The following is a 25,405-nucleotide window of genomic DNA, read 5'->3' on the forward strand; positions in this document are numbered from 1 at the left end:
GTATCGTCCAGCCCTAATATATGATACACATCATGCAGTCAGGAGGCTGTTTTAGAGGATAGCATTCTGCAGAAATACAACGGGTCTGCTTGGTGCCATAAGGATCCATCAAAAGCTGGTTGGTTTAATTTATTCTTTGTATTTGTAATACAGTGTAATGTAATTGTTTAGAAAAAAATTTCAACCGCAGTCCCCATTAGACATCCTATTCTATTTATAATTGAAAGGAATAAAGAAGGTCTTTACGGCTACACCAGAAATGCTTCTGTTTGACAGCTGACATAACCAGGGCACCAAATATATACAATTGTAACTAAACACAAAAAGGTACTGTGCAGAGAAATGTTAACTGCAGTCTCAGATTAAATATAAGTGATTATAAATTATTAATGACAAAACATAAATGTCCTGCCTTAGGAAAACTGTAAAAGCATATATAAAGAAAAGGTTTGGCAGAATAAAGCATAACCATGGGTAAAAAGCCCCTGCCAATGACAAAACCGAAGTTTGGCTCTTGATCTGAATCATCCAGGTTTCAGTCCAAATGATCAAATCTCATCTGTTTTTTTTTTGTTGGTTTTTTTGGTCGCGCACACAGCACAGGAAGTGGGAGTATCTTTCTGTTGGATGTGGGAAGCTACAAAGATCAGGTGACAGTTTTGTGGCTGATAAAAATCTGAAGGAGACCACAGTTTGAACTGGGGAAATAAAAGATTCAGCAGTTCCCTTCATGGGAAACGGGGACCCAGTGGCTCTTTTGCTTTATTTTTTTTTTTTCCCCCCTGAGAAGTCTCTTTGGAAAACAAATATCTCAAAATAGATGTGGAACCGTGCCAACCAGTGACACCAACTTGGAAAAGATACATTAAAAAGTTACTCAACACAGAGACTGGAGGGAGTTAACTGCTGAAAGTAGTCACAGTCAGGTGGAAGTCTGAAGTAGGACGGAAAGATAATTGACTATGTAAATAAGTCAGAAAGTATTCAGGAAGAAATTAGCTTGTCTGAACATGAACTCTGCCTGCCAGAGAGGAAATGTAATCTGATGGGCACTTCCTCAGTTGTAGTTTTATTTACCGTCTATGGTTGTACATAGCACAGATCTAAAAGTAGTTGTTAGCATAGAGCAGTGCTTTGGGTAGTCCTGCTTTATTAAGTTACAAATAAGTATAACGCCTGGTCTGTAATCACCTATTCGCCTATTTGAGCCTAGTTCATATCCAAATATGTAACTGACAGCTGCAGCCAACTGACATATTACACAAGAGAAGTTTCATAAATGGTATAAATTAAGTTAATTATCTACAACAGATATAATGTGCCGGCAGTTTTGAACAGGTGAAAGGTGAGCATCAGCTGTGGCTAAAAATAGAACCCTGCTGCCTAAATGTTTTCTACACATTGCTGATAGGAAGGGCAGGCAGAGAAAAGAAGTTCAGTAAGAGATTCGTTAACCACTTTCACTTTCTGATTAAATTAATGACAAGATTTTGAAATGTTTGTTTTTTGTGTTTTTAGAAGGTTTTATAAAGTACTACATTTACACTCCGAGTGTCTCTGAACAACTGCGAGATATCCTGTAAGAGAACAAGTGTAAAAACTGCCTTCTCTGAATCAAAACCATATCTAGTGTTACTCCAGCTTTTAGGTGGAGCACACTCACTGCTGTTTTAAAGAAAAGATAGTTATCAATCCGCACTGGATTCATCACTTCCTGTGTAAACATTTCCCACCAATCACTGATCCACACAGGCTGAATCAGTGTCTCAGGAGGGACAGGCAAGTGTCAGTGGACAACTTGAGTGTTGAGTACCTTTTTATAGTTGGTCAACAGTTGAAAATGAATCTGATATCTTCAATAAAGGATTACGTATTGATCTTTATTACGCAGTGTGTGGGGTATTTGTTAGTAAATTATCAATTACAGATGAGTTAAAAATGACACGTTTGCCAACTTCATCAGAAGGCAAAATTATTTACACCTTTTCTGAACGGCACACTGAAAGGCGGGTGAAAAGCCAGCCGTCATAGAGAGGGGGCAGACACAATATTATTTAAATACAGGGATAACAGAGCACATGTTCGCTCCTGGAAAGCATCCAGAATGTTTCACTCGGTTGTTCACACATATACTACGCATGCGTCACTACTACTTTGCATGAATAGTAGAAGTATAACCGGTGGGGGGGAAACGCTTTGGCAGCACACACACGCCTTGTTTGTTTTGACTGTGGTAGACACAGTCAGTCATTTCATCCAAATTACAAATAAGTATGTATCCACTCACTTCTATAACCAGATGAAATGGAGATGAATGGATATGCTGTTCACAGCATTAAACAATGCCGTTACATCAGTTTATCAGCAACCTCTCTTTTCAGAAACAAATCTTTTCAAAAAGGGACTATTAGCACTTTTCCAGAATTTAAAGCTAGGATTATATGTGACACAAGGAATAGTAGAGCTGAACAATTAATCGAAATCTTATTGAAATCGCAATATGGCCTACTGCAGGAGGCACAATGGTTTTTTTTTTTTTTTTTTATGAAAACGAGAATAATGATGTGATCACTATAATTCCCTCCAATTTCACAAATCAGTCAAAATAATCGGAATAGAATATTTTTTCAAAATCATTCAGCCTTCGTTGATAGCATCACTGACACCAATGGAAACAAAAAAAGCGTTACTTGTTGTTGATTTTCTCTCACATTTGCTTCAGCATGAGATCTGTCCACTGACGGAGAATCCATTTGGTCTCTAACGTCTGACTCCCTCTAAATGGCCTCCTCTCCACAAACGGTATTGGAACAGAGGAAGCAAAAGCCCAACCAGAGACCATGGATACACGTTAGGTTACGTTTCACGTTACATTTCGCAACGCAACTTCCTGCGGTGGAAAGGGGTTTTATTTGTTCAGTGGAGAGTAGTTCCAGTGAAAACAATAGATGGTGAGGTCTGGGACACTAAAAACTACTAAAAACATATTGTTGAATTATTTTCAATGCTGTGAACAAAACATCAAACAAACCACAAAGAGAATTTCATTTTATTAGGCTGTAGGCAGAAATCTCTTAAACAGATAACTCAAAAACCTGGAGAAATTACACCAAAACTATCAGCGAGGCTTAAAAATGGCACAGCATGCACATGGTGGAAGGTGAGATTTTCATTTAACAAACAGTTCTACTTTATTCTGTCAAGGTATGATGTTGAGAAAGACAACTTCATTGACCTGATGGAGCTGAAGCTGATGATGGAGAAGCTCGGAGCCCCACAGACACACCTCGGTTTGAAGAACATGATGAAGGAGGTGGACGAGGACCTGGACAACAAGCTCAGCTTCAGAGAGGTGAAACAAGAAAACCAGATTAGAATCAGTCAGAGGATGGGATGTTCCTTCACTATATGTCCATGTCTCTCTGTTCTTCCTGTCCTCAGTTCCTGCTGATCTTCAGGAAGGCGGCAGCAGGAGAGCTGGCAGAGGACAGCGGCCTCAGTGTCCTCGCTCGCCTCACTGAAATCGATGTCTCCACAGAGGGGGTTAAAGGAGCCAAGACCTTCTTTGAAGCCAAAGTAAGATGACTCCATACTGCTGTTTGGCATCGCTCGGAGCCAAACGCACCGTCAATGTAGTAGCGCATGTAAAACGGGAAAATATAGAATAAAAATATTCTATATTTTAAAATACAAAAATTACACTTAAACACTAAATGAAAAGTCATAAAACAAATTAAAATCAACAAATAAAATTAAACGATAATGTGAAATATTGATGAATGGACAAATTGACACCATTCTAATTCAGTTCAGCTTTATTGGCATGAATGTAAAACAACAATATTGCCAAGGCTACAAATAAATCACAAAATAACAATTCATTTCATACATTTCATTAAATGAGTAAATAAAACAGCAAAAGTTTGTGTGTGTTTAAAAATGAAATAATAAAAAAACATTTTAATAAAGTAAAAAATAAATATTAAAAATAAATAAAACGATGTGTGTATTAATAGACAAAAAATAAAAAAACAACCAAATCAGTATCGAATGTGAAATTTAAAAAAAGAAAACAAAGGAAAATTCACACCTATTGGCAACTTAAGAGTTTAGTTTAAAATCTTAACACAAAATATAATGAGTTATAGAGCAGATATTTATCTATAATAAATATCTGATGCATCCTGTGCCTACCTTTTTTATTTCTTAAATTTTTGATACTGGGTGCAACACACAATGTGCTACTTACAGGATGCAGGTTTCTTACAAAACCCTGCCTATTCTCTCTTTGAAATTCAGTTTCGATTCTCAGCTCTTGGCTCCATCACCTGACAGCTGCGTGTTTTCCTGTTGGACAGGTCCAGGCCATCAATGAGTCCAACCGGTTTGAGGCAGAGATCCGCCAGGAGCAGGAGGCCAAGAAGAAGCAGCTCGAGGAGCAGAAACAGAGAGGAGCTGCTTTCAGAGAACTGCAGGCAGCCTTCAAGTGATCACCTCTCTCTCCTCTCAGGACCTCTCACTTTCTGTGCTCTACTAGTGTTTGTCAATGTGTGTGTTTGAGCGCTCCATGTATACCAGACGGTGGTAGTCCTGAGTCACACACAGGTTGAAAGACCCACACATGCTGGTCACTAGTCTACGATACAACGGACTGGATACATTATGAAAAATCAGCACTGTCTGCGCTTTTACAGATAACAAAAAGAATCATTGATCCATCTGTCTAGAAGCATCTGTTCATTTAGCTCTTTAGCTCAGTAACACTCTGAAAAAAACAATACAAGTTTAGTGCAATTATAGCAGGATTTCCATGAGAGCAGTCTGTAAGGAGCTAAATGAACAGATAATTCTTACAGTATCAGTCATCCATCACTGTGTCCCCAACATCAAAGAGCCAATTTTACCCACATATCAACTGTGTCGGCACAGTGGCGCCGCCGACGCAGACGGCTCTGGCAAAAAATCGTTGAAATGATTGTCACTGTGATAACTTTCCAGAGAATAAACTGCTGTGCAGTGTTTTGACATCTAATAAACTTTCAAAGTCAAGAAGTCGTTACTCCAGTTGGCCTCGAGCTAAAATGACCCAGTGTCCAGTTCTTAGTCTTTGCGTAGAATAGTGATGAATGCGCTTGTTGCACTGTCCAGGCTACAGTGTCAGTCAGCTTGTTTGAGCTATATTTGACATTGCTCATTCCCAAACTCATTAAATCCACAGTGACACTTTGCAGACGTGCAATCCATCTGTCACATAAAATTCAGTTCAGTGTTAAATGTTGAACAAATAGCTGAGCTGTACTTTTTTACTGTCAGCTCTGTATTTTTGTACAATGGGGTTGGGTGGGTATTGAGTAGATTTTGGTAGTTGTGGTTTGGGATAGTTGTGGTGTTGGTCAGTCTTTAGCGTCATGTTTTGCGTCGGCCCTCTGAAATACAGCTTTGAAATAGTTTTGTTTTTGTCTTTTTTTCCATTTTCGGGAAACGATTCCTTTCCTATCAGCTCTGTTAACATTTATTCACCAACTTTAGAGCTCAGATCTGGAGATGAGGTGACTTCGCTGTAGACTCTCTGCTTTAATTTTGCAGACCGTAATCTGGAAGTTAAACATCCAAATTTTCCGGGCAATACTTCCTGGTTAAAATTTGATTTGTTTACAGTAGTTGGCGATAAAAACAAACATTTAGTTTGCATTCACTTGTGTTTTGATTTGCAGACAAGGGGATTAGTGGTTTGGACTCAAGTACCTGCAGCTCAACACTGAATGACTGTTTTCATGCCTGATAGGAATGATAGCCTAAAACTATGCAAATAAGGCGTAGGCTTCTCTTTTAAAAAAAGAAATGTTCCGACTGAATGCGCTTCCCCCTCCCCCGTATGAATCTGTAGGTCTTACACAGAATATCCCCTGTTCCATGATGGCACTTGGACCAGTACAACTTGTGGTGCTTAAAAGCTTACACTGCTTTACATATTTTGCTGTTGTCTCGCTTTAAATGTTGACCTTCTGGCGGATGTGAGCACAGTGTGTCATTAGTTTGCCACGAGTAGTAAGGGAAGAGAAGTGCGAGTCCTGGCAGAGATGTGACTAGTGCTTCCCCTCATGTGAGCTGCTGCCTTCATGTCTTATCAAAAGACGAAGAGTATAACTTCTTAGCAAGATCTTCAAATCCTTGTTTAGAAATTGAACCCAGCCTTGAATGCTAATCAGCTACTTCCCTGTGGTCCTTACTTGTTGTGAGCTTGTGTATGATCTGTAATCAGGTAAATGTTTTTGGCAAAGAGATGCCCAATTTGCACTTACTTGATCATTTGATGTAAGTGTCTTAATTCAGAGAAAGTAGATTTAACTTTAATTCAACATTATCTTCCTGTCTTTGAAACTTAAAGTGTTGATCCTGAAGACCGTTTGGTGGATTGTGCTCATGGATGCATGGTAGCAACCCTAAGCTATTCAGCATAATTGCTATTACACCATATAGAGATAATGGACTGCCATTATTTTAAAGATAATCCAGCAACAGCATGTGATCTTTTTAACAAAGTACAAACACCTATTAATTACAAGCAAAATTTGTTCTAACTGATTGTAATGCAACCCACGTAACCTAACCATAAACAGTTGACTTCACTTTTATTGTCATGGTAATGTTACTGCAAGGCAGGCCCATTTTTATAAGAGAACAGCCTCACCTTTATCCAAAGTTAGTGCATCTCTGTTGTTGAATCCCAAACGCTCACACTGTTTACTTCTCAGTGTGTCATGGTTACATGTGCAGTACGGCTCGTTAGTTTCCTCTATTGTGCGTTCATGAAGAGAACAACAAATAGCCTGAGTTAATGAGAGCACAGGGCATGCCATAGGTCAGTGACATTTGATGCGTTTTATGAATTCCTTGCAGTAACATTACTGAATGTTCTCAATAGTTTGTACACAACTGATCATATTATTGTATATTTTACAAAAGTCTGTTGTCCAAATTCCAAGCAAGTAAAAAAATAAATAAAATAAAAAGGAAACTGTTTACTGATGTGATGTATAACAGTGGGCGACACTGACATACACTGTCATATAGTAGGTCATCTTCTGTATCAGAAACATGTACTTATGAATGATGTAATAGTGTATTCAACCACCTCGTCATATATCTAAATTTATAAAACATGTATGTTGACTGGGTGTTTCTTCAAATCACCAGTTAAATATCACATATTACATTAGTCTAAATGATCTTCAGGATTATCATTTTAAATTCTGAGATGTTTGTTTATAAGAACAGGTGAAGAGAAAAGCAATTTTTTCTTATCTGTGAAAAGTGTTTTTGCAGGTCAAAACCTTTTTTTTGTTTGTTTTTTTTGTCATGACCATTTTGTCCAAGTGTGCGTTGTTGTAACACTCATTGTGGCCACTAGAGGCTGAAGTGCACCACTACCACTACCCACGCCCTAAATTAGTAAAGGCATTCATGTTTTCTTTCAGGTGAAGCTAAATAATTTCACCTGCCAAAGATTTTAAACCCACCTGTTTCACAGACGGGAAAAGAATTTAAGGAATGGTTATCTTGGCAAAACAGAAAACAAGTTAGATCAGACTTAGAAAATGGATCACCAGATTTATTTTCTCACTTGCCTCTCAGGGCTTCTGGATAGCACAGAGCAATCAAAAACATTTTTAGGGCTCATTTGTTACTTAATGTATGAGAGAGAAACTTTTGGTTCGTTATTATGCCAGCACTTCACAGCACATTGTGGCCAAAATGTACTTAATAAGAACCAAAAATACCCAGTACCTTTTTTTTAGGATGGGGGGGTGTGCAGCATGTTGTTTCTTGTGTGAAGTAGAGGATGGTTAGTGAGTATTTTTGTCAGATTGTTCATGTATTTTTTTCCCTGGTGTGAGATATATATATCACACCATATTACACTGATTTTTAATTTTTGTTCTTTTGAGGGGGAAAAAACAAACAAAAATTATGAGCCCTAATTACATGGAAATCTTTCACTGTTGTGTCTCCTTGGTGATTTTCTATTAATCTTGTCTATGGACTATGCTAACACTGTATTATGTATTGGAGGGGTAACGGGAAACAATAAACTTCAGAACATTAAACATGACCTAATTACTGATGGAGAATGCAGACTTTAAGTTGAGCGCACACATAGTGGATTCCATGAATAGTTATCTTGCCACTGAATTCTCCTCCCACTTCATTCCTTAATGTCCCTACTGTTAACAGAATAGTGCCAAACTACTGTCTCTGGGCCCAGTCCAGTGGAGCTTTTCTCTATATGGCAACAAAAATGTGAATGGAAATGATATTGACAATGATAACTGCAGAATATAGTTATTTAGAAAGCTGTTGACCATTGTTGGTATTTGCTTGGCATTCTATTGTTGGCATAGCAGTCTGTCATTCATCAACATTGAAGCCTGAAGTCCATCAGTGCTATGGATGTATTTTTCTGCTGCAATTCTCATTCTTTGCCACTGAGAGACATGTATCCACTCTGAGGGACTGGGAATAGCTTCAAAAGTACAAGGACTCAACTTTAAATCTATGTTCCCTCTCTGATGTTTAGAAAGTCAACTGTGAAAAACTGAGCTGGGAGGGAATGTGGGGGCTCTGGGCTGAATAGCAGAATAAGGGTTGATTTAGTTTTTCCTTCTTTGTTTTTTTGTTAGCATGTACAGCTGTACTGTCTTGTATGCTGATAAGAAATGAGAAATCTTTCTAATACACCTTTATTTTGATTTTCAATAAAGTGCACCCTTTTGTTGCAATAAAGTGTGTGTGATCACCGTCTTTTAGACAGTATATGGTCATGCCCGTCTTTCTGTAAACAACATCAAGAGAGTAACCCAAAAACCCAGCAATTTGTTTTCATCCTCTGCAGGTGCACTCTAAAAACACCTATGTCAATTGCCCTAAATAAGGATTGGAATAAGTTGGAAATTAGAATCTTTAGGTGTAATTCATTACAGAAAGAGAAATATGTATTAACTTGTCTTATTTAGTTGTGGACTGTGGGAAAACCAATTTCCAGAGTTTACTTGACTTTATTTCACACTCATTATTACACTTTACTCAGAGCTGGCGCTTTGGATAAAAGCCTCACCTAAATGAGTAAATGTAAATGCTTTGCAAACAGCTCCATTATAATCACCTCGTGTTCACAGCGTAAGCACGATGTGCTACAGTAATAAATGTCCCTGCGAAACACTGTGCTGTAAAGTTACGAAGCAACTATTACTGCTAATAGTGACACATAACATGACTGTGTGACTATCAAGTGACCAATAATGAATACTTTCTGAATTTGCATTAAAAAAAATTGTTTTTTGGGGGGGATAGTGCTTTGCCACTGTGCACACAAATGTGTACTTTCACATGCTAAATGCCCATTAAAAACGTTGCACCGTTTTACCACAAGCTGAAATTATGGCAATCAAGACCACTTGTGTTTCTGTTGTATTTTTAAAAATTGAAAAAGACATTTTGGTAAGATTTGCAGATTGCTTATCTAAAGTGAGAGGAGCCTTGATCCTCACCTGCCAATGCCTTTGTAAACTTCATGTATTATGTGGTTTATAATGGACTGTGTTGCAGAAACAGTGAGGCTTTCATTTTCCTGTTACCTGTCAGTGGCCATACTTGATGCACTAGATGTGATAGTTTTTGAGTTGTTCTTCATTTACTTTGGTATATTTGTCCAGATTGAGCCAACCCTCCCAAGATGTAACAAAGTATGATTACAGTATAGTAAAATAATGTATTACAAGAGAATGAGACATCATGTAACACTTACATGATGTCTCTTACAAGTTGTAACACAATAACATATGGTTTTACTGAATAATCAAATGTAAAGAAACCTTATTTCTTGACTGGCAACTCTCTGCTAGCTCACAGAGGACATATGCAATTTACAACTCTCCTCACTAGATGCCACTAAAACTTACACACTGAACTTTTAAGTCAGCAGCAATTTGTGAGTAGTAGCACTTTAAAACTGACAATAGACTAAATCCAAGTTAGAGAAACTTTTTTAAAGAAGCACTTGATTTCGCATTGCACTTCCATAGGCGGACTCACAAAAGATGCATTACACAGTACTGATGCAGCAGGGCCAAGATATCCTGACATTTTGTCCCTACAATGGGCAAAGCTCCAAGAGCATTGGATCTAAACTTCCTCAGTGTCACTTAATAGCAAAGTTTTGACCATCCCTTCCAAAGAACAACTCCAGTTTGCTAAAAGAAATGTGTATGTTATTTTGTCTGACTTGACAAGGAGACATTATACAGCCTCCACGGGCTTTATGGTAGTCATTATGAGTAGTGACCAGTATGTCACAGTAAAAGGAGTTATAAATGACTTAATGTAAAATAAAATGTGTAAATAAATATATACATAAATATATGTTGTAAAATAAATGTATTATTGTTAATATTATTTTATAGTTCAATAACACCCCATGGAATTGCACAAATGAGAATCCCAGCAGCTGGGATGTTTTGCAGAATTGACCATTGACATCATGAATGTTGTATATGAAGTAGAAACAGGTAAAAGCACTGCAATTGCTAGTCTTACTTTCCAAACAGTGTCTTCCTGTGGACTGTGAACATGAGGGGCCAGACAGTAAGTGAATGCCACATTGAGGGCTCTCAAGTAACAGGGCACTCAATAGTATCACTGTCCGTCAGCTCCACACGATGGCTAATGTTCTCAGACAACAGCCTCTGATGAAGGACCGGTACAACAGAGGTAGGGCTGAAGTCTGTATATATTTTCCTTTAGATTCTACTGCATTATCTTTAGCATATAGAGCTACATGCAGCTAGTATTGTTTCTAATTGTCACATTCCTCCTGTGTTTTTTTAATTTCATCATAAAGACACAGGATCACAGAATCATCAGGATGTAATGTGTTGTAGGAAGTGTAGTTTCTCCTTTTCTATAATTTCTGTAACATTAAATTTAGCATTGTATGTATTAAACAATATTGTATTTGTATTTTTTAACTGCAAATCTACATTTATTATTATTTTTATCTTATTTTACTTATCTCTTTATATATAGTTTTATAGCATATTTCTTCCGTTATGTTTGTCTTTTTATTTATGTATGTATTTTGTTTTCATGCCAAGAAAGCCCCATTGAATTGAAATGAACATAATTTATATATACATTTCTCCATGTCAACAATTAGTATTATGAATGTAAGTCTCTTCAAGAAAAAAAACTCTACCCAAGAGAGCAACTGCAGTGCTCGTTGTAAATTCATGCAACTACTAGTGTGTAGACATCTGTGTTTTTCTTCTTAGTAGTGCGGCACTTGTTATGCAACAAGTTTTTCCTTAGTTTCTGCATTTTCTAGTTATGTAATCCTACACCATTGAATCTCTGTCACTGCACCGTTGCTTATCTGCTCTGTGATGAGTCATTTACATAACACACCTGCTCACTGACAGGATCAATTATACATCTCTACTTAAGCTATCTGTTTCCACACTACTGTATCTCTGTCTGCTCTGTTTTCTGATTTCAATCTCTCTTCCCATTATGCTGAGCCTGTCATCACGCGCTGCTCCCTCTCCCCCCAGCAGCTATCCAGCATGCAGCAGGAGCTGCGGCTCCATGCCAGGTCCTCAGGTGCTGCCCTCCATCGAGTCTTTTCATGCACTGAGAATCACCTCTGCTGCCCTTTCCTTCTATCTCCCACAACGGCCAAACCATCCCATCCTCGGTCCAAGCTTCTTACTGAATACACCTCAACTTCAGACCTCCATATCTCTTGAAGGTTCATTTCTTAACAACAATAATAACACAAATATAGAGATCCGTCAGGCCTCCAGAAGCAGGATGATAAACAATACTCATCCACAGAGCAGCAATCACAGAAGAGGTCAGTGCAACTTGTACAAGACAGTCCTCTGTGGTGTAATTAACGATAATTAAAAACATTCCCACAGAAAGGATTAGAAAATGGTGTCTATGTTGAACACCTTATATGTCAATACCTGTGTTTCTTTCTTCAAATTTAAGTTTATTTCAGGATGTGGTATCATAAACCATGTTTAACCTGTACATGAACAGAAGTGTAAAAACTAGCTTATGGCTTTAGTGGGAGTTTAGTCCTGGATCTATTCTTGTAACCATCTTCCCAGTAGGCTACTTCTGTGAAGCGTCTCTGGCTATAGCGCACATTGCCAGATACAGTCAGTGAGTAGCCACAAGTGTGACTCTGTAAATGTATAATTGTACCAAACTTGGCAACCTCACTGTGATGACAAGACTTTAGGAAGCTGCACACAGTTTTTGTCTTTTGACTGTCTGTTCTCCAAGAAATAGTTCCAGCATGTAACTCTCCATACAAACACGAACTGTCATTTCTACACTTGTTTTAGAGAGAAAAAGGAGACAAAATGTGTTATTTAGAGCAGTGGTTCTTAAACTTTTTCACCTGAAAGACCACTTAACTGATACAAATTAGACCACGAACTGCCATTTGATGAGATTCTGTCCCTGGGTCTCCCATCTGATAGGATTTTGGCTTTTAGATGTTTTATTACAGAAAGTGTATGAATCCGTTGACCGAAATAGTAAAACCTTCTGTCACTATTGAAAATAAATGATTCCCCTTTTTTGCTGGGAACCCCCTGGAATCCTCCGGGTACCCCTTGGGCAACCCGGACCCCACTTTGAGAACAACTGATTTAGGGAGTTTTACACGTGTTGATAAGCATTTTTTCCACTTAGGGTTAGCTATGGGCTAAGCTAGGCTAACCATGTCTTCTACATCTCCGTACTTAGCACACAGACATGAGACTAATACCGATTGTCTTATCTCACTCACAGAAAAAGTGCATTTCAGAAAAATGTTCCTTTAAGGTGGAATTTTTATCTCCTAAATGTGTTATTAGCAACCAAGCTAAAAGCAAAGCAAACAATGCTAACCACAGCTGCTAAATACAATAGGATGCACGTTCAGGGGAGGGGCATTACAAATTACTCATTACCCTCTTAATAATAGTATGTTACTGATAATTAAGTTCAGAAAATACTGGTGTCTTGTTTATAATTTGTCTGACAGTGATTCCACCGTATTCATGAGCAGCTTGACATGGTCTCATTCATTTCTTCCTGCTGTACAGCTGGGTGAAATTGATCATTATCTGTTAAGGTATTCAGTTCTGTTTTGATGTGTCTTTGGCATGATTTCTCTGTCAGATAATGGAGTCAAAGCTGAAGGCTCTGCAGGTCAGTCAAACCCCATAAAGGCTTCCAGGACTCACAATGAGCTTCACAAGGAACTGCTACTGGCCCACAAGAGGTAGGCACCATACAGGGCAAACCAAAACGTTCAAATATGAATGGGCGAATTCTGATATGATTTAATTACAAACAAGCAGTAGTCCTTTGTAAGACGAGGACATGAATTTAGGACCATTAAACTACTCAGCTTTTTGTAAGAAATGATGTACTTATGTGTCCGTCATCAAAATGTATCTAATGCCTTTCTCCTCAGTCATTCTTCTCTAAAGCAGGTGTCATTAAGAATGCATGAGAGTATCTTTCTTTCTCTTACAAACTTGCAATCATACACCTTCACTCCATGCTGCTGCAGTCCTTTAGGCCACTGGGAGCATGAAGCAGTGTAAAGTGATACGTTAACAGGAGGACTGACCTGGCTCAACCATAGGCTTGTGCTGATAACACTCAGTGAACCAATTTTAGTGTTGCTGCCTGTTAATCTGACCTCCCTGGTTACACAATGTAACCAGAAAAACATTTTAGCAGAACTCAAACACTAATCTATTGTAACAGCTCAAGTTTATGATGAACCTAATATCACTTCAAAAACAAAAACAATCTACCATGGGAATTTTGGTTCCTGGTATTTAATGTAGTGTCATAATTTATTATGTGTGTGCTCTGTTTAATCATTTTGAACTCTGCGAATCTGGGCAAACGCAGCTCGGTCAATTTGTGACCGGGAGTGAATGCGTCTCACCTCCTTCATCATTGAAATGAATGGGAAAGGAATTTCTGTCTTACCACACCATAAACCTGTTATCTTTGCATATCTTATGTCTGCTCTACCCTGTAATTATCCTGGTTCCAGACCACAGAATCATCTAGCGTATGTTCCGAGATTCAAATAGTCTTGCTAGGTGCTTGAATTAAAAACTGAGAATCAGAGCGTTGTGGTCAAGAATGGGGATCATACAAACTACGTTCATGATTCATTACATATATATATATATATATTCAATACATTACAATACATTCATGACAAGAAAGATTGTTTAATGTTTACTTGCTAAAAGACCAGCTCTTAAAACGACATATTTGTTTGATTATTGTGGAAAGTTTCAGCTGCTCCGCAGTTTCTCTGTCAGCTGACAGTGATGTCACCTGGTTAGATATCTCATTTGCTACTGATTGGTTTGGGCAAAACAACACATAATACCTCCCTCCCAAACAGCAATCGTTATCATAAACACAAAGTCCACGTAAATAATTGAGAAACAAAATGGCAGCTTAGTCATGTTGTTCAGCTACGCTGCAATTAGAATTTGGTGTCAGAGTTTGTGAGATTATGTAAAACTAAAGATGGGTACACACTCTCCCACTGTTTATCATTCTATGTCAGACATATTGGAGCCAGCAAAAAAGCCACAGACTGAATATTTAAAACTTTTCACCAGAATGTTCATATGGCCATAGGTCACATTTAAACAAAATACTGAATAAAACCTGCACACAACATCAGAAAGGTTTAAATGCCATCCCAATAAAAAGAACTAGGATGAGTGAAAATGGAATAAAAATTTTTATTTTGTATTATTGCATCAGGAAAAGACAGAATAAGAAAACCATAATATTGACTCCACCAGATGTGTGCATTTAGGACAGATGTAAAGACAAAGATACATTATATGTGCACTGTACTGTAACTGAATAATTGTGATTTCAAATTTGGGAAAACTAGACCCTGTCATACCATCTATAAACCACCTGTCCTTTGACTTTTCCACCATGTCTAATGTCAGCTCTCTCTCTTCCTCTATGGGCTAAGGGGTCTGGCGCTGAGCAGCAGGTCAGAACTTCAGCAGGCGCTGGAGAGGAGGAAGAGGGTGCAGAGTGTCCGGGAAGAGGAGGGACAGAGCAGGACTCCTCTGGAGGATGTGCTGCTCAGACGTCAGCAGAAACAACTTGAGGTAAGAAATCCTGTTTACAGCTTTATGAGGGCTCCATTTAATACTTTCATGATCCTGCCTACACTCTGTTTACTACACTGTTACTACCATGAAGTGCTGCTCTGCTTTACTAAACGTAGATTTTCTCACGGTAGACACTGCATTAGACACTGCTATTGAGCACCAAGTCCGACTGGAATCGAATTAGCCTTGTATTGTTGTGCAGGATGTTATTTGAGTTTAATGTTGGTGTTTTCATCCCTAAGAAGCATTTGCACTATTATTGCATCTATTATGACAGCTAACTCGTTACTGTGTCAATCTCAGTCATGTGAAATTTGGCTACCATCATCACATGTTTTGGCAAAAATTGCCTTACAGCTTGAACACTGCAACTTGTAAAAACAAAACAAATTCAAATAGTTGGCATGTAGTACGGTATTTAAGTGTAGCAAATTGAGAAACATCCTATGCAGTGAAATACATCACTACTGTAACAACAAGCGGCATTTCAAATGAAATCCAAATACAGAACACACAAATGTAGAAAACACAGCACGAAAATAAATACTGAAAATCTAAGAAAACACAAATTGTTTACTAATGTCTGTTTACAGTTGTCTAAATAGAGATCTGTCTGTGTACATTATGTGTCTCACAACAATTACAGCATAATTAGGTAGTAAGGGTAGAACAGCATCTAACTGTAGCATATTTTGGATCTCATATCACATTATTTTTGACTATGATCGTGTACAATGGTGTAGTGTATTAGGATCTCCTATTTGGTTTCTAATAAGAGTATAATTTGGTATAATAGTGTGTAAGTATAGTATGTTTTGGGTCTAATATTCTAATTCTAATTACAACATCATTTAGGTGTATGGTGTCTAAGTCTAGGATATAACTGTTTGTTTACAGTCTAATAAATAACATATTATTTCTAGTTTTCGTCTAATTTGATACATACAATTTATAATTTATTACATCTTATTAGTGTACTGTAAAATAAAGTGAGCCCATAATACTTTTTGCCATCTTTACATGAATATGTAGTTCCAATGCTTTTCTTTTTCTCTTGTCAGATGGAAAAGGAGGAAGAGGAGAAGATAGGAGAGGAGGCCCAGTTGATGGAGTTTGTTAGAGTCCGACAGAACCTAAGAAAGATCCACTCAGCGATCCAGAACAAGGCTGCAAACGCCAATGCTACAGAGGAATGCCCCCAAAATGTCAAATGAACTTTGGTCTAGTTGTGTATTTTGAGTTTATTGCCCGTCACCTGCAAAAACAACAACAAGGTGCAAGCTGAAAGACAATTCGTATGAATGGATTTAATAATGATAGATAAGATACAGACTTATGGAACAGTATTCTTTTATAGCTATGTAAAGAAATGTCTTCTACCACTGTGTGTAAGTCAAATATTTGTAAGTATTTTTGTTTGACATAGTTGTTATTTATCAACAGTATGTTGTAGAACCCCAGTATGATCTCCTTTGACTTGAGTGAGACATTGAAAGAATCTGATAACAATACCTGGAAACCTTATGAAGCTATGTAAAGTACAGTATATTTTGTTGACATAATGTTGAGATCAAGCAGGAATCCAATGTAAAATGACCCTACTTCACAGCTTGTTTATTACCTCAGTAAACACTTTCCTAATGATTTTATGGTCTCAGTCGCTCTTCTTCAATACAACATGATGTTCATTTCGTAACTATGCTCCCATTTAGAGGAAAATAGACCATAAAGCTGAGTATGTTTCAGGGCAGGTCTATCCATGATTGACAACTTGTTACCATGGCGACCTGTCAATCAGGCTAGAGTGACCCGTAACAATGGCACTGTGTAAATGTAACCAGCACCGTTGAAGAAGCGTATTAGGAGTTGGCTGTTCAGTAGACAAAGCTGTCAGCGCTGTTAAAATGACAGTTAACGTGAATTACAGCACCTAGCTAAGTAAGCTAGCTAGCTCCACACACGGCCGTTAGCTCCAGCATCTCCTCCACGTCCGGCGCTGCTTGTTGCAAAATCTCAACATGGCAGCGCCCTATTGGCCAAACTCGAGGCAGTCCACAAACCAACGGGTGACGTCACGATGACTACGTCCATTTCTTATATACAGTCAACGGTTGAGATAATGCTTTGAAAGTATACTTTAGGGTAGGGCCGTTGTGCATATCTGCAGCTAAGAGCAAAATGTATACCTGCAATATCACAGGGGGCTTTAAAAACCTCCAGAAAATATGGCAGGTGACAAGAAGAATAAAGATGATTTCATATAAAGCAACAGGAGACACATTCAGTTTCCGAGTTTCTAAGCATGTGTTTCCTAAATCAATCAAGACTAAAAGTCTACAGCCATGCCAGCAGCTCTGTGTGGCTGTATGAGGCACATCGGTGCTTTGAGCTAAATAATAAATTCAGCACGCTAATATGCTCGTAAAGAAAATTCTAACATGCAGATGCGAAGCAGGTATGATGTTTACTATATTCAATGAAGTCAAGTCATCAAGAACCAACATACACAAATACAGCTCAAATTGTTCTTACACCCAACCCTCCAGCTACAGACATGTAAGCCTGATGAACTGCTACAAACAGATTCAAATTAATTTAGTTCATTACTATTTTAATTCAAACACCCAGGAGTTGTTGTGTGCACCAACACCCACCATGTGGCATCTGTGAGCAAGGTGGAGCCCATGAAATCTCTCTGGGATCCCCACTCATTGTACAATGGTAGTCCTACAGTGCAGTGCATTCACAAGAAGGCACAACTATTTAAAAATTGGTTGCAGGTATTTCAAAGTCTGAAGTTTCCCCTAACTTTTATTGAGGGGAGTCTGGAGACTTTCTCCTTGTGAGTATATTGCTGTTATGGTTTGCTGTATAAATTAAAACAGACTGTAAGTTCACAAACATCTGTTTATCTTGGCAAGACATTTAATTTAGACTGTATCCCTGTTTCCTGATTTTGTGTGGTACTACAGCCAATCACACAATGTTCTCTGTTAGAATTAGATGGAACAAAATGCATCTTAATGTGTTAACAGTATGAGCTTGATAAAATTCGACGACAATCGAAACATGTTTGGCGATCATTCATGGGGCTTTTCGTTTTCAGACATGACAATCTGCATAGCAAAAAGTGCTGTGTTGACACATTTACTTGGCCAGTCACATACCAATGCCAATGATGTTTGAGCTCTATACAGCAGCAGAGTGTGATATAAGGAGGGAGATTCACTCTACAAGTAATGCTGGTTTGAGTAAGAATAAATAATATTTCCCAATTTCATACGCTGTGGGGGACGAGCCCTCCTGTCCTCTGTAGCACTGAGAACTTTACAGTCTTTCAATTAAATGTATTTAAAGGGGCAATATGTAGTTTTATGCGGCTACCTAAAGTAACAAACTGCAATTCATCGATTGGCCACTGGAGGCTGACTGCAGAAAGAGTCAATCTCCATAGACCTCAATGTTAAAATGCCCAAGAAATACATGTTTAGAGCGTAGTTCAAAAAATGGTTTTGTGTGTGCAAATATCCCCCTTCATGACAACTGTGAGGGGGTCGAATATTTTTTTTAAAGCCCAGCCGTTTAAATTACACTAAGCCTTAAAGTTCTGCATAATTAGGGGCATGGCCACTTATAGTGAAAGGTGGGTGCTGGCGCTGCCATTAATAGCAGTCTGCCTGCTGTCTCATGGCCTGTGTCCAAAGCATTTCTTTCTGAGGTCAGTGTAATCTTTCAATTCATTGCAATGGGAGTATTCACAACATGGTAATAACGCATGACGAGGTGCTGAGCATCTGTTCTGCGCTGGTCACAGTAACTTTTTACCCAACTGTCCAATCACAGTAGAGAAAGGGTGGGACAAATAGCACACCGTAGCAACCGCTAGCTCATTGACTGGCCATCAACAATGGAGGAGATGTTGATATTGGTCGTATCTGAGTATCCATGTCTGTCTCAGATGACATCCCCAGATCACAATCTTAATATGAAAGGCAATGCCTGGAGGAACATGGGTCTACCATGGTAAGCAGTAGTTAGTTCAATTTAAATCAGGTCACAACCAATAATGGCCGCTGTAAGTTGCTTTGCTGGCAAGCTGCTAAACGGTTACATTGTAACGTTAGTTGGCTTGCTTGACTCCTCTCAAATCACCTCAGATGTATTTTTTTAGGTTACACTAATGGGTTATCAGATAATATAGTGTATTTTTCTCTTGTCAATTGCATAGCTTCACAAACACTCCCAGCACACAATCTTGAAGTAAATCAAACCAGTAATGTTAGTTTTACACTTATGTGGTAGAGAGAGACACGCAGACATACAGACCAACCCCATTACAGAATTACAGATCACAGATAAGCCTCCGGCCCACAATGATGGTTTTCAGAAAAATGTGGCATGAAATAAACTTTCAGTTTTCTCCTGGAATAATCTCAATGATCACAATAAAGTTAACAGTTTTTTTCTCACAGCAGACTTGTGCTGGCTTCGGAGTCTTTTTTTTAAATGCTTGCTTGCAGCATAGAAGTTCACAATATATTGTCTTTACAAATTCCAGTGGAAACATGTCATAAAAAATGTGAATACCCGAGGGACACATACAGGGCAGGGAAAAAAGAGGAGAAAGAGAGCAAGAGGTCAGATTCCGGGGCAGCAGGGGGCAGTCGGAGATAGAAGTAGCGTTACATGTCCTTCCTCAACTTCCTGCAGCCGTACATCCAGGAAGGGGACACCTGTAGCAGTTTCAGGGAGAATAAGCCATTTGATGAAGATGTCAGTGTAGAGACTCTTCTCCCTGGTGTCGCTAGTAACACCAGTGGAGGTAATAGTATAGTATGCTTTCAGCATGTTGTTCCTTATTGTTATTTACATTTTCTTTCCCACAAACAACAAATGACAGCGCACTTTCATCAGAGTCCCTGACCCAGACCCAAACCCAGGCCAACACCACACCGCCCAGATCTCCTGACTCCCCTGATGAACCACCACCCCGCACACCTAGAAGAAAAAAAGGGCTGAGCTAGTTATGTCTGAGTATCAGCGCTGTGTCCTGAATGCCCTCAATAACAAGCCAGTTGATGAGGAACATTTTCTTTTGAGTTTAGCTAGGGCTTTTCCTCCCCGCAGCCAATCAGAGGTTAAAGTAAAATTTCAACACATTTTACATGAGACAGAATTTGGCCATCAGTAAAACACTCACACAATTTAAAATTTGGATATTGATTAAAGTTTAAAATATACTGCACTTTAGCTATTTTGATTTTAAAAATCTGATCACTATTTTTATTAATTTATTATATGATCTATTTACTTCAGTTTCACCATAAAGTGGAATTATTGTGCTGAACGGCTGAGACTGAGTTACTGCTTTCATCTATTAATGTATTTACATTTGAACAAATATGTATTTATAGATCTGCTTACTATAATTTAAATGATGTGCAGTTAATTCTATATGTTTGGATTTGTGATTTATATACACACTCTTGGATATAGACAATCAAAATGGGATAAATGAGTTCCAAATAGACATTCTCTGTAGACATTAGCGGTACATGGGGTTTAGTACACGACTTGAATAAATAATAATAATAAATTATTTAATTGTTATTATTTATATATTTATTTATTTTCTTGTGTTAATTGTGTTGCATTGTGTGGCTGTGCCACTGGAAATATGCAGATTTTTCTAAGGTTATGAGTGGATCTTAAAAGAGCCTTTTTGATGGTGGTGGTCTTGATGTTAGTCCTGGAGGGGGTCCTAATGGTGTTGGAAGTTGGAGGCATCAGACAACAGAATGTTGCCATGCAACTTTGCCTGCTGGAGAGAATAAGTAAGTGCTGTACTTCTGTCTAACTTCCAGTGCTTCCCTGGAGGCATTGTTGCTGCCTACTTCCTAATTGGCTGCACGGAAAGCTGTGGCTCTGGTGGTGGGGGAATGCCTTCTTTCCAAGTCATCATAAGCCTCCTCCCAGCGTAGGAAATTTTAGAGGATGCAAGTGGCCTTCACCACAGCATCTGCCACCTTTGGTGAGACACCAAGCACTCTGTGAGTCTCCACTGTGCAAGAAGGATCCCAAATGTGCTTTCAATCATCCTCCTGGCACGGGAGAGACGGTAGTTGAACACACTTCTCTCTGTCAAGGTGTTTTCCCGGGTAATGTCAGAGAAGGTGAAGGTGTAATAGTGCCAAAAGTTTAAGGACACCCCTCCAAGTCACTGAATTCAGATGTTTCAATCACTTCCATGACCACATGTGTAAAATAATTCAAGCACCTAGGCATGCAGACTGCTTCTACAAACATTTGTGAAAGAATGGGTTGCTCTATGGAGCTCAGTGAATTCAAGCCTGATATGTCATAGGTTGCCACCTGTGCAAGTCCATTTGTGAAATTTCCTCACTACTAAATTCCACACAGCCACAAAGTGGTAGGCCAAATGAAATCACAAAGCGGGTTCAGCGTATGCTGAGGTACACACAAGAATGGGATGTCATTCACCGTCATGTGTGTTAGAATAATCTTTACCAAAGAATTACAGTCACTGGATGTCAATGTCAAAAAGTCTTTGGTGGACACAGGCCCTCACTCAGTCACGGAACTCTCTCTCTGCTGTGGTTGTGCATTTTGCAAATGCAAATACCAGATGAATACTGTATGTTGCTATGCGGTTAATTGTAGAGAGTAACTGTCCAGGGAGCCTGTGCTCCAGTTGGTGAATAATATTCTGGTATTTTATTTATATGGTAGCAATAATTGGCAGGTATCAGTGTTGGCATACATGGCTTGTGAGCTTAGCTCGTTAAGCTCATTAGCCAGCTTTGAGTGACCCCAAGCTTTGCTGTATGCTAACGGCAGTTTTTAAAGAGTCAAAGAGAAGTCAGCAAGAGAAGTCAAATTGTGTTAGAGAAGATTTAGACATTAGTGTGATAATACTTTAAACAAAAGACGTCTGTGTAAAGTTGGAAAGTAGGCCTAATGGCTCAGCTCATCAGTTAGCTGATATGTTAACGTTAAACTTTCTAAACGTTAAAGTAAGATTTGGCTACTGTTCAGTTAGATACTAAACAGATACAATCATTTATTACACTGAGGATGTAGCCATGCTTGTGTGTCAGTGTCTCCGTCTTTCTGCAATTACATCGCGTTACAGTGTCCACTATGACTTTTGCCGGCCGAGCAGGCTAACTTCCGGTTTAGCCGTCCGCTAACGTGAATGAAAAATTGTAAACGTGCGGCTTTTATAGATTTTTCAAATGTTTGACCGTATGGATCATATTCTGATAGTCAAACGAGTCATTTCGCTAAGGTTGTGACGCTCAAATATATTGATCCACTGTGTTACAGTCGCTAGATTGGCTGCTGGTAAAACTTACGGCAGAGTCCAGAATTCAACAAAGGTAGTCCACAAACAGAGTTAATTCAAACGGGCAGCAGAAATACTTAGTCCATGGAACAGTAAGCAAAGTCCAAACTATCCAGAAGGTAATACTCCAAACAACAGGGATCGGGAACGGACAGGAAACAAGCAGACACACGGCGAGCAAAATACATACAACGAACCAGCAACAGTTGAACAGAAGTGACACACATTTAATCACTGGCTAATGCGGAGGGCGGGAGCACAAACAGGTGATACTAATAAAGGCAGCAGACAGACAGGCAGAGAGACAGACAGATACTAACAAGTTTCAAAACACAAGGCAAGAATCTAACTGGAACTCAAAACACATACTAAATAACAGATATTGAACAGACCAATAAACAAAACTCGCAGAGACCTAAACTAAACCGGGCCGATCAGACAGGCTGTGTGACAACTTTCTGTCGGCATTGCGAGTCTACCTAGCCGACCAATCACAGTTCTTACGGTCCGCGTCGTCTCAACATGTAGTTACATTTTTGTAGTGCACGTCAGGCTACAACGTAAGGTACGGGGCTACGCAGAGGCTACACCGTTGATTTGATGCAGAAGTAAGTCCTCTCTGTGAGGCAAAACAAAACAACCCCCCTCCCCCACTGGGAAAAAAAAGAGTGAGCTCCCCCGGAAAGCTAGGCCTATGGTATATTTCACACACTGGCTACGCAACATTAATCACTACATTATGGCCCCCGTGACCCTAGCCTATACATTATAACAAATGAATAATTTAAAATTTAATTGATATGTTAAATAGCCTAACTATACTATAGTATAAACAATACTGTACCATAGAAAGTGTGACCTAATTGACCATAATTCTGTCCACAGGCTACCAAAGTTTCATGTATATTGTAGGCTATAGTGTAATACAAGGGACCCACTCAGACCTCTCTTTATTTAGAATCTGTGTATGATTCGTTAATATATATATTATATATATGAATTAACTAACAACAGTTCATGTTTGCTGTGTACCACTGGATGTACTGACAACTATCACTGAATTAATTTGATACTGAAGAAATCTTAAAAACCGGAGGAATCTCAGGCAACTTCTGAGGCGTTCCTGTTTCTGTACCAGTTGCTACTGAGTTACAAACTGAACGTTGCGCCTCTTGTTTTTAAAAACCCACATATGTTGATGTTCAAGCTCATCTTAATAAAATTTAATGAGGCACCACCATGGTCCATGTATCATCCGATCATTCAATTGTTCCATTTAATCTGGGAAACTAAAAACTAATTAATATTTCATTGTTTTGTAAAGGCCAAACTTGAAAACTGACATTTCCTTCATTGCTTTCAGCTCGAAACGGGAAATATAATAAACAAGGAAACCAAAACTACTGCCTGTATGTCCATGCTACGACATACAGGCAAGCATATTGATTGACATTCAGTCAGCTTGTGTGTAGGCCTATGAGTGAGCTGGTGATGACCTATATGTAACATGTATTAATCCTTTTATCTTTTTAGGGTGACAATTTTACCTCCAGTCCATGGACAGCAGATGTAAAGAGCCATTTGCTTAATTCTGGCACATTCCTATATCTATGTGTTATTAATGTGCAGTATCCCTGTCAAATAAGCCTGGAGAAAAAAAAACATGTGTGTTGTATCTCCTTATTCCACTACACAAATAGATTGTGTGATAAACGTAATAAAACGTGGGGGTTTTATCGCTGGACAACTGTGAAGTCTTCATACACAACGCGAATAAACACAACCCGCGATTACTACAGCCGTATGAACCCAAAGTAAAGATTTTGCTGTGATTTAATTAAAATAAACGGATAAAACTGATGCTGAAATAACTACAGTATGATGCTGATTTGTCAAAAATATGAATTCAGCAGGACAACAACTTTTAAAATGTTTTCTGAATGGAGTTCAGATCGATCAGGGCTATGCTATGCTAACAGTAAAGTACAATGTAGTGTTGTAGTCAAGACCGCCCAAACTGAGACCAAGTCAAGACCAAGACCAGAGTTTATCGAGACCGAGACAAGACCAAGACCAGTTACATTACATGACACACAATAAAATGTGGATCAAGATCATAGGTACTTCTCAAATTGATCTGAAAGATCCACATTCCCATTCAAACACTCACATACAAACACTAAGAGCTGAAATCAACGTAAGCGTCTCTATTCAACACTACTTTTCCATGTTTACCATCGCGAGAGCCAGGGGTGACAATCGCTAACGGTAACAATACATTTCTAATTAGGATTATTGGTTGCATTTGAAGCAATATGTTTTACATCCAATCAAAGTTAGGATGTTAACAAATAAATAAGACAATGCAAAAGCAACTCGAGTGAAGATAAATCAACGTTTTTATCCCAAAAACTAAAGTAAAAAGCTAATTTAATAAAAGCTTTTGATGCTGAGCTCCTCTCACGGGTAAACGGCGTAGCTGTCTGAGCATAACCCAGTCCGACTATGGGTGTTTATTTGTTCAAAAGCTGTAGCGCTGCTCCCGGTTCTTTCTTCTACACAAAAAACGCATCTTCCGCACAGCCCAGAGCGAATTTGCAGGAATTTGCATCTTTGCATTGACTTTGTATGTAATCAAGCCATACATACTGTGGCAGGATGAGGTTTTCTTTCACTCCCTCTTACCTGTGCACAGGAAGGCGCACCAGCACACCTGGGGCTCATCCCCTTTGATTGGGAGAGGTGGGGAGCTGCCTTTTTAAGCCTGTGTGGTAGACTCATTTGGGTTTCTGTCTTTTCCTGTTGGGTG

At 38.8% G+C, this 25,405-nt stretch overlaps 2 protein-coding genes across 2 annotated transcripts in view; both read left to right on the top strand.

Moving 5' to 3' along the window:
• The window catches only part of efhd2 (EF-hand domain family, member D2), a 12,157-nt gene extending 3,373 nt beyond the window's left edge, over window positions 1-8,784 (top strand). The window contains exons 2-4 of the mRNA XM_046056354.1: window positions 3,205-3,352; window positions 3,442-3,576; window positions 4,359-8,784. Coding sequence (XP_045912310.1) covers window positions 3,205-3,352; window positions 3,442-3,576; window positions 4,359-4,490 — 415 coding nt within the window. The 3' untranslated portion in view covers window positions 4,491-8,784. The remainder of the gene's footprint in view (window positions 1-3,204; window positions 3,353-3,441; window positions 3,577-4,358) is intronic.
• Window positions 8,785-13,236: 4,452 nt separating this feature from the next.
• si:ch211-218o21.4 (actin-associated protein FAM107A) lies at window positions 13,237-16,685 on the top strand. The gene is given in 4 exon segments (XM_046057646.1): window positions 13,237-13,275; window positions 13,278-13,336; window positions 15,086-15,227; window positions 16,292-16,685. Coding segments are annotated over 4 exon segments (393 nt in total). The 3' UTR covers window positions 16,445-16,685.
• The last annotated feature ends 8,720 nt before the right edge of the window (window positions 16,686-25,405 follow it).

The sequence above is a fragment of the Micropterus dolomieu genome, linkage group LG08, assembly GCF_021292245.1.
Source record: "Micropterus dolomieu isolate WLL.071019.BEF.003 ecotype Adirondacks linkage group LG08, ASM2129224v1, whole genome shotgun sequence".
Taxonomy (NCBI): Eukaryota; Metazoa; Chordata; class Actinopteri; order Centrarchiformes; family Centrarchidae; genus Micropterus; species Micropterus dolomieu.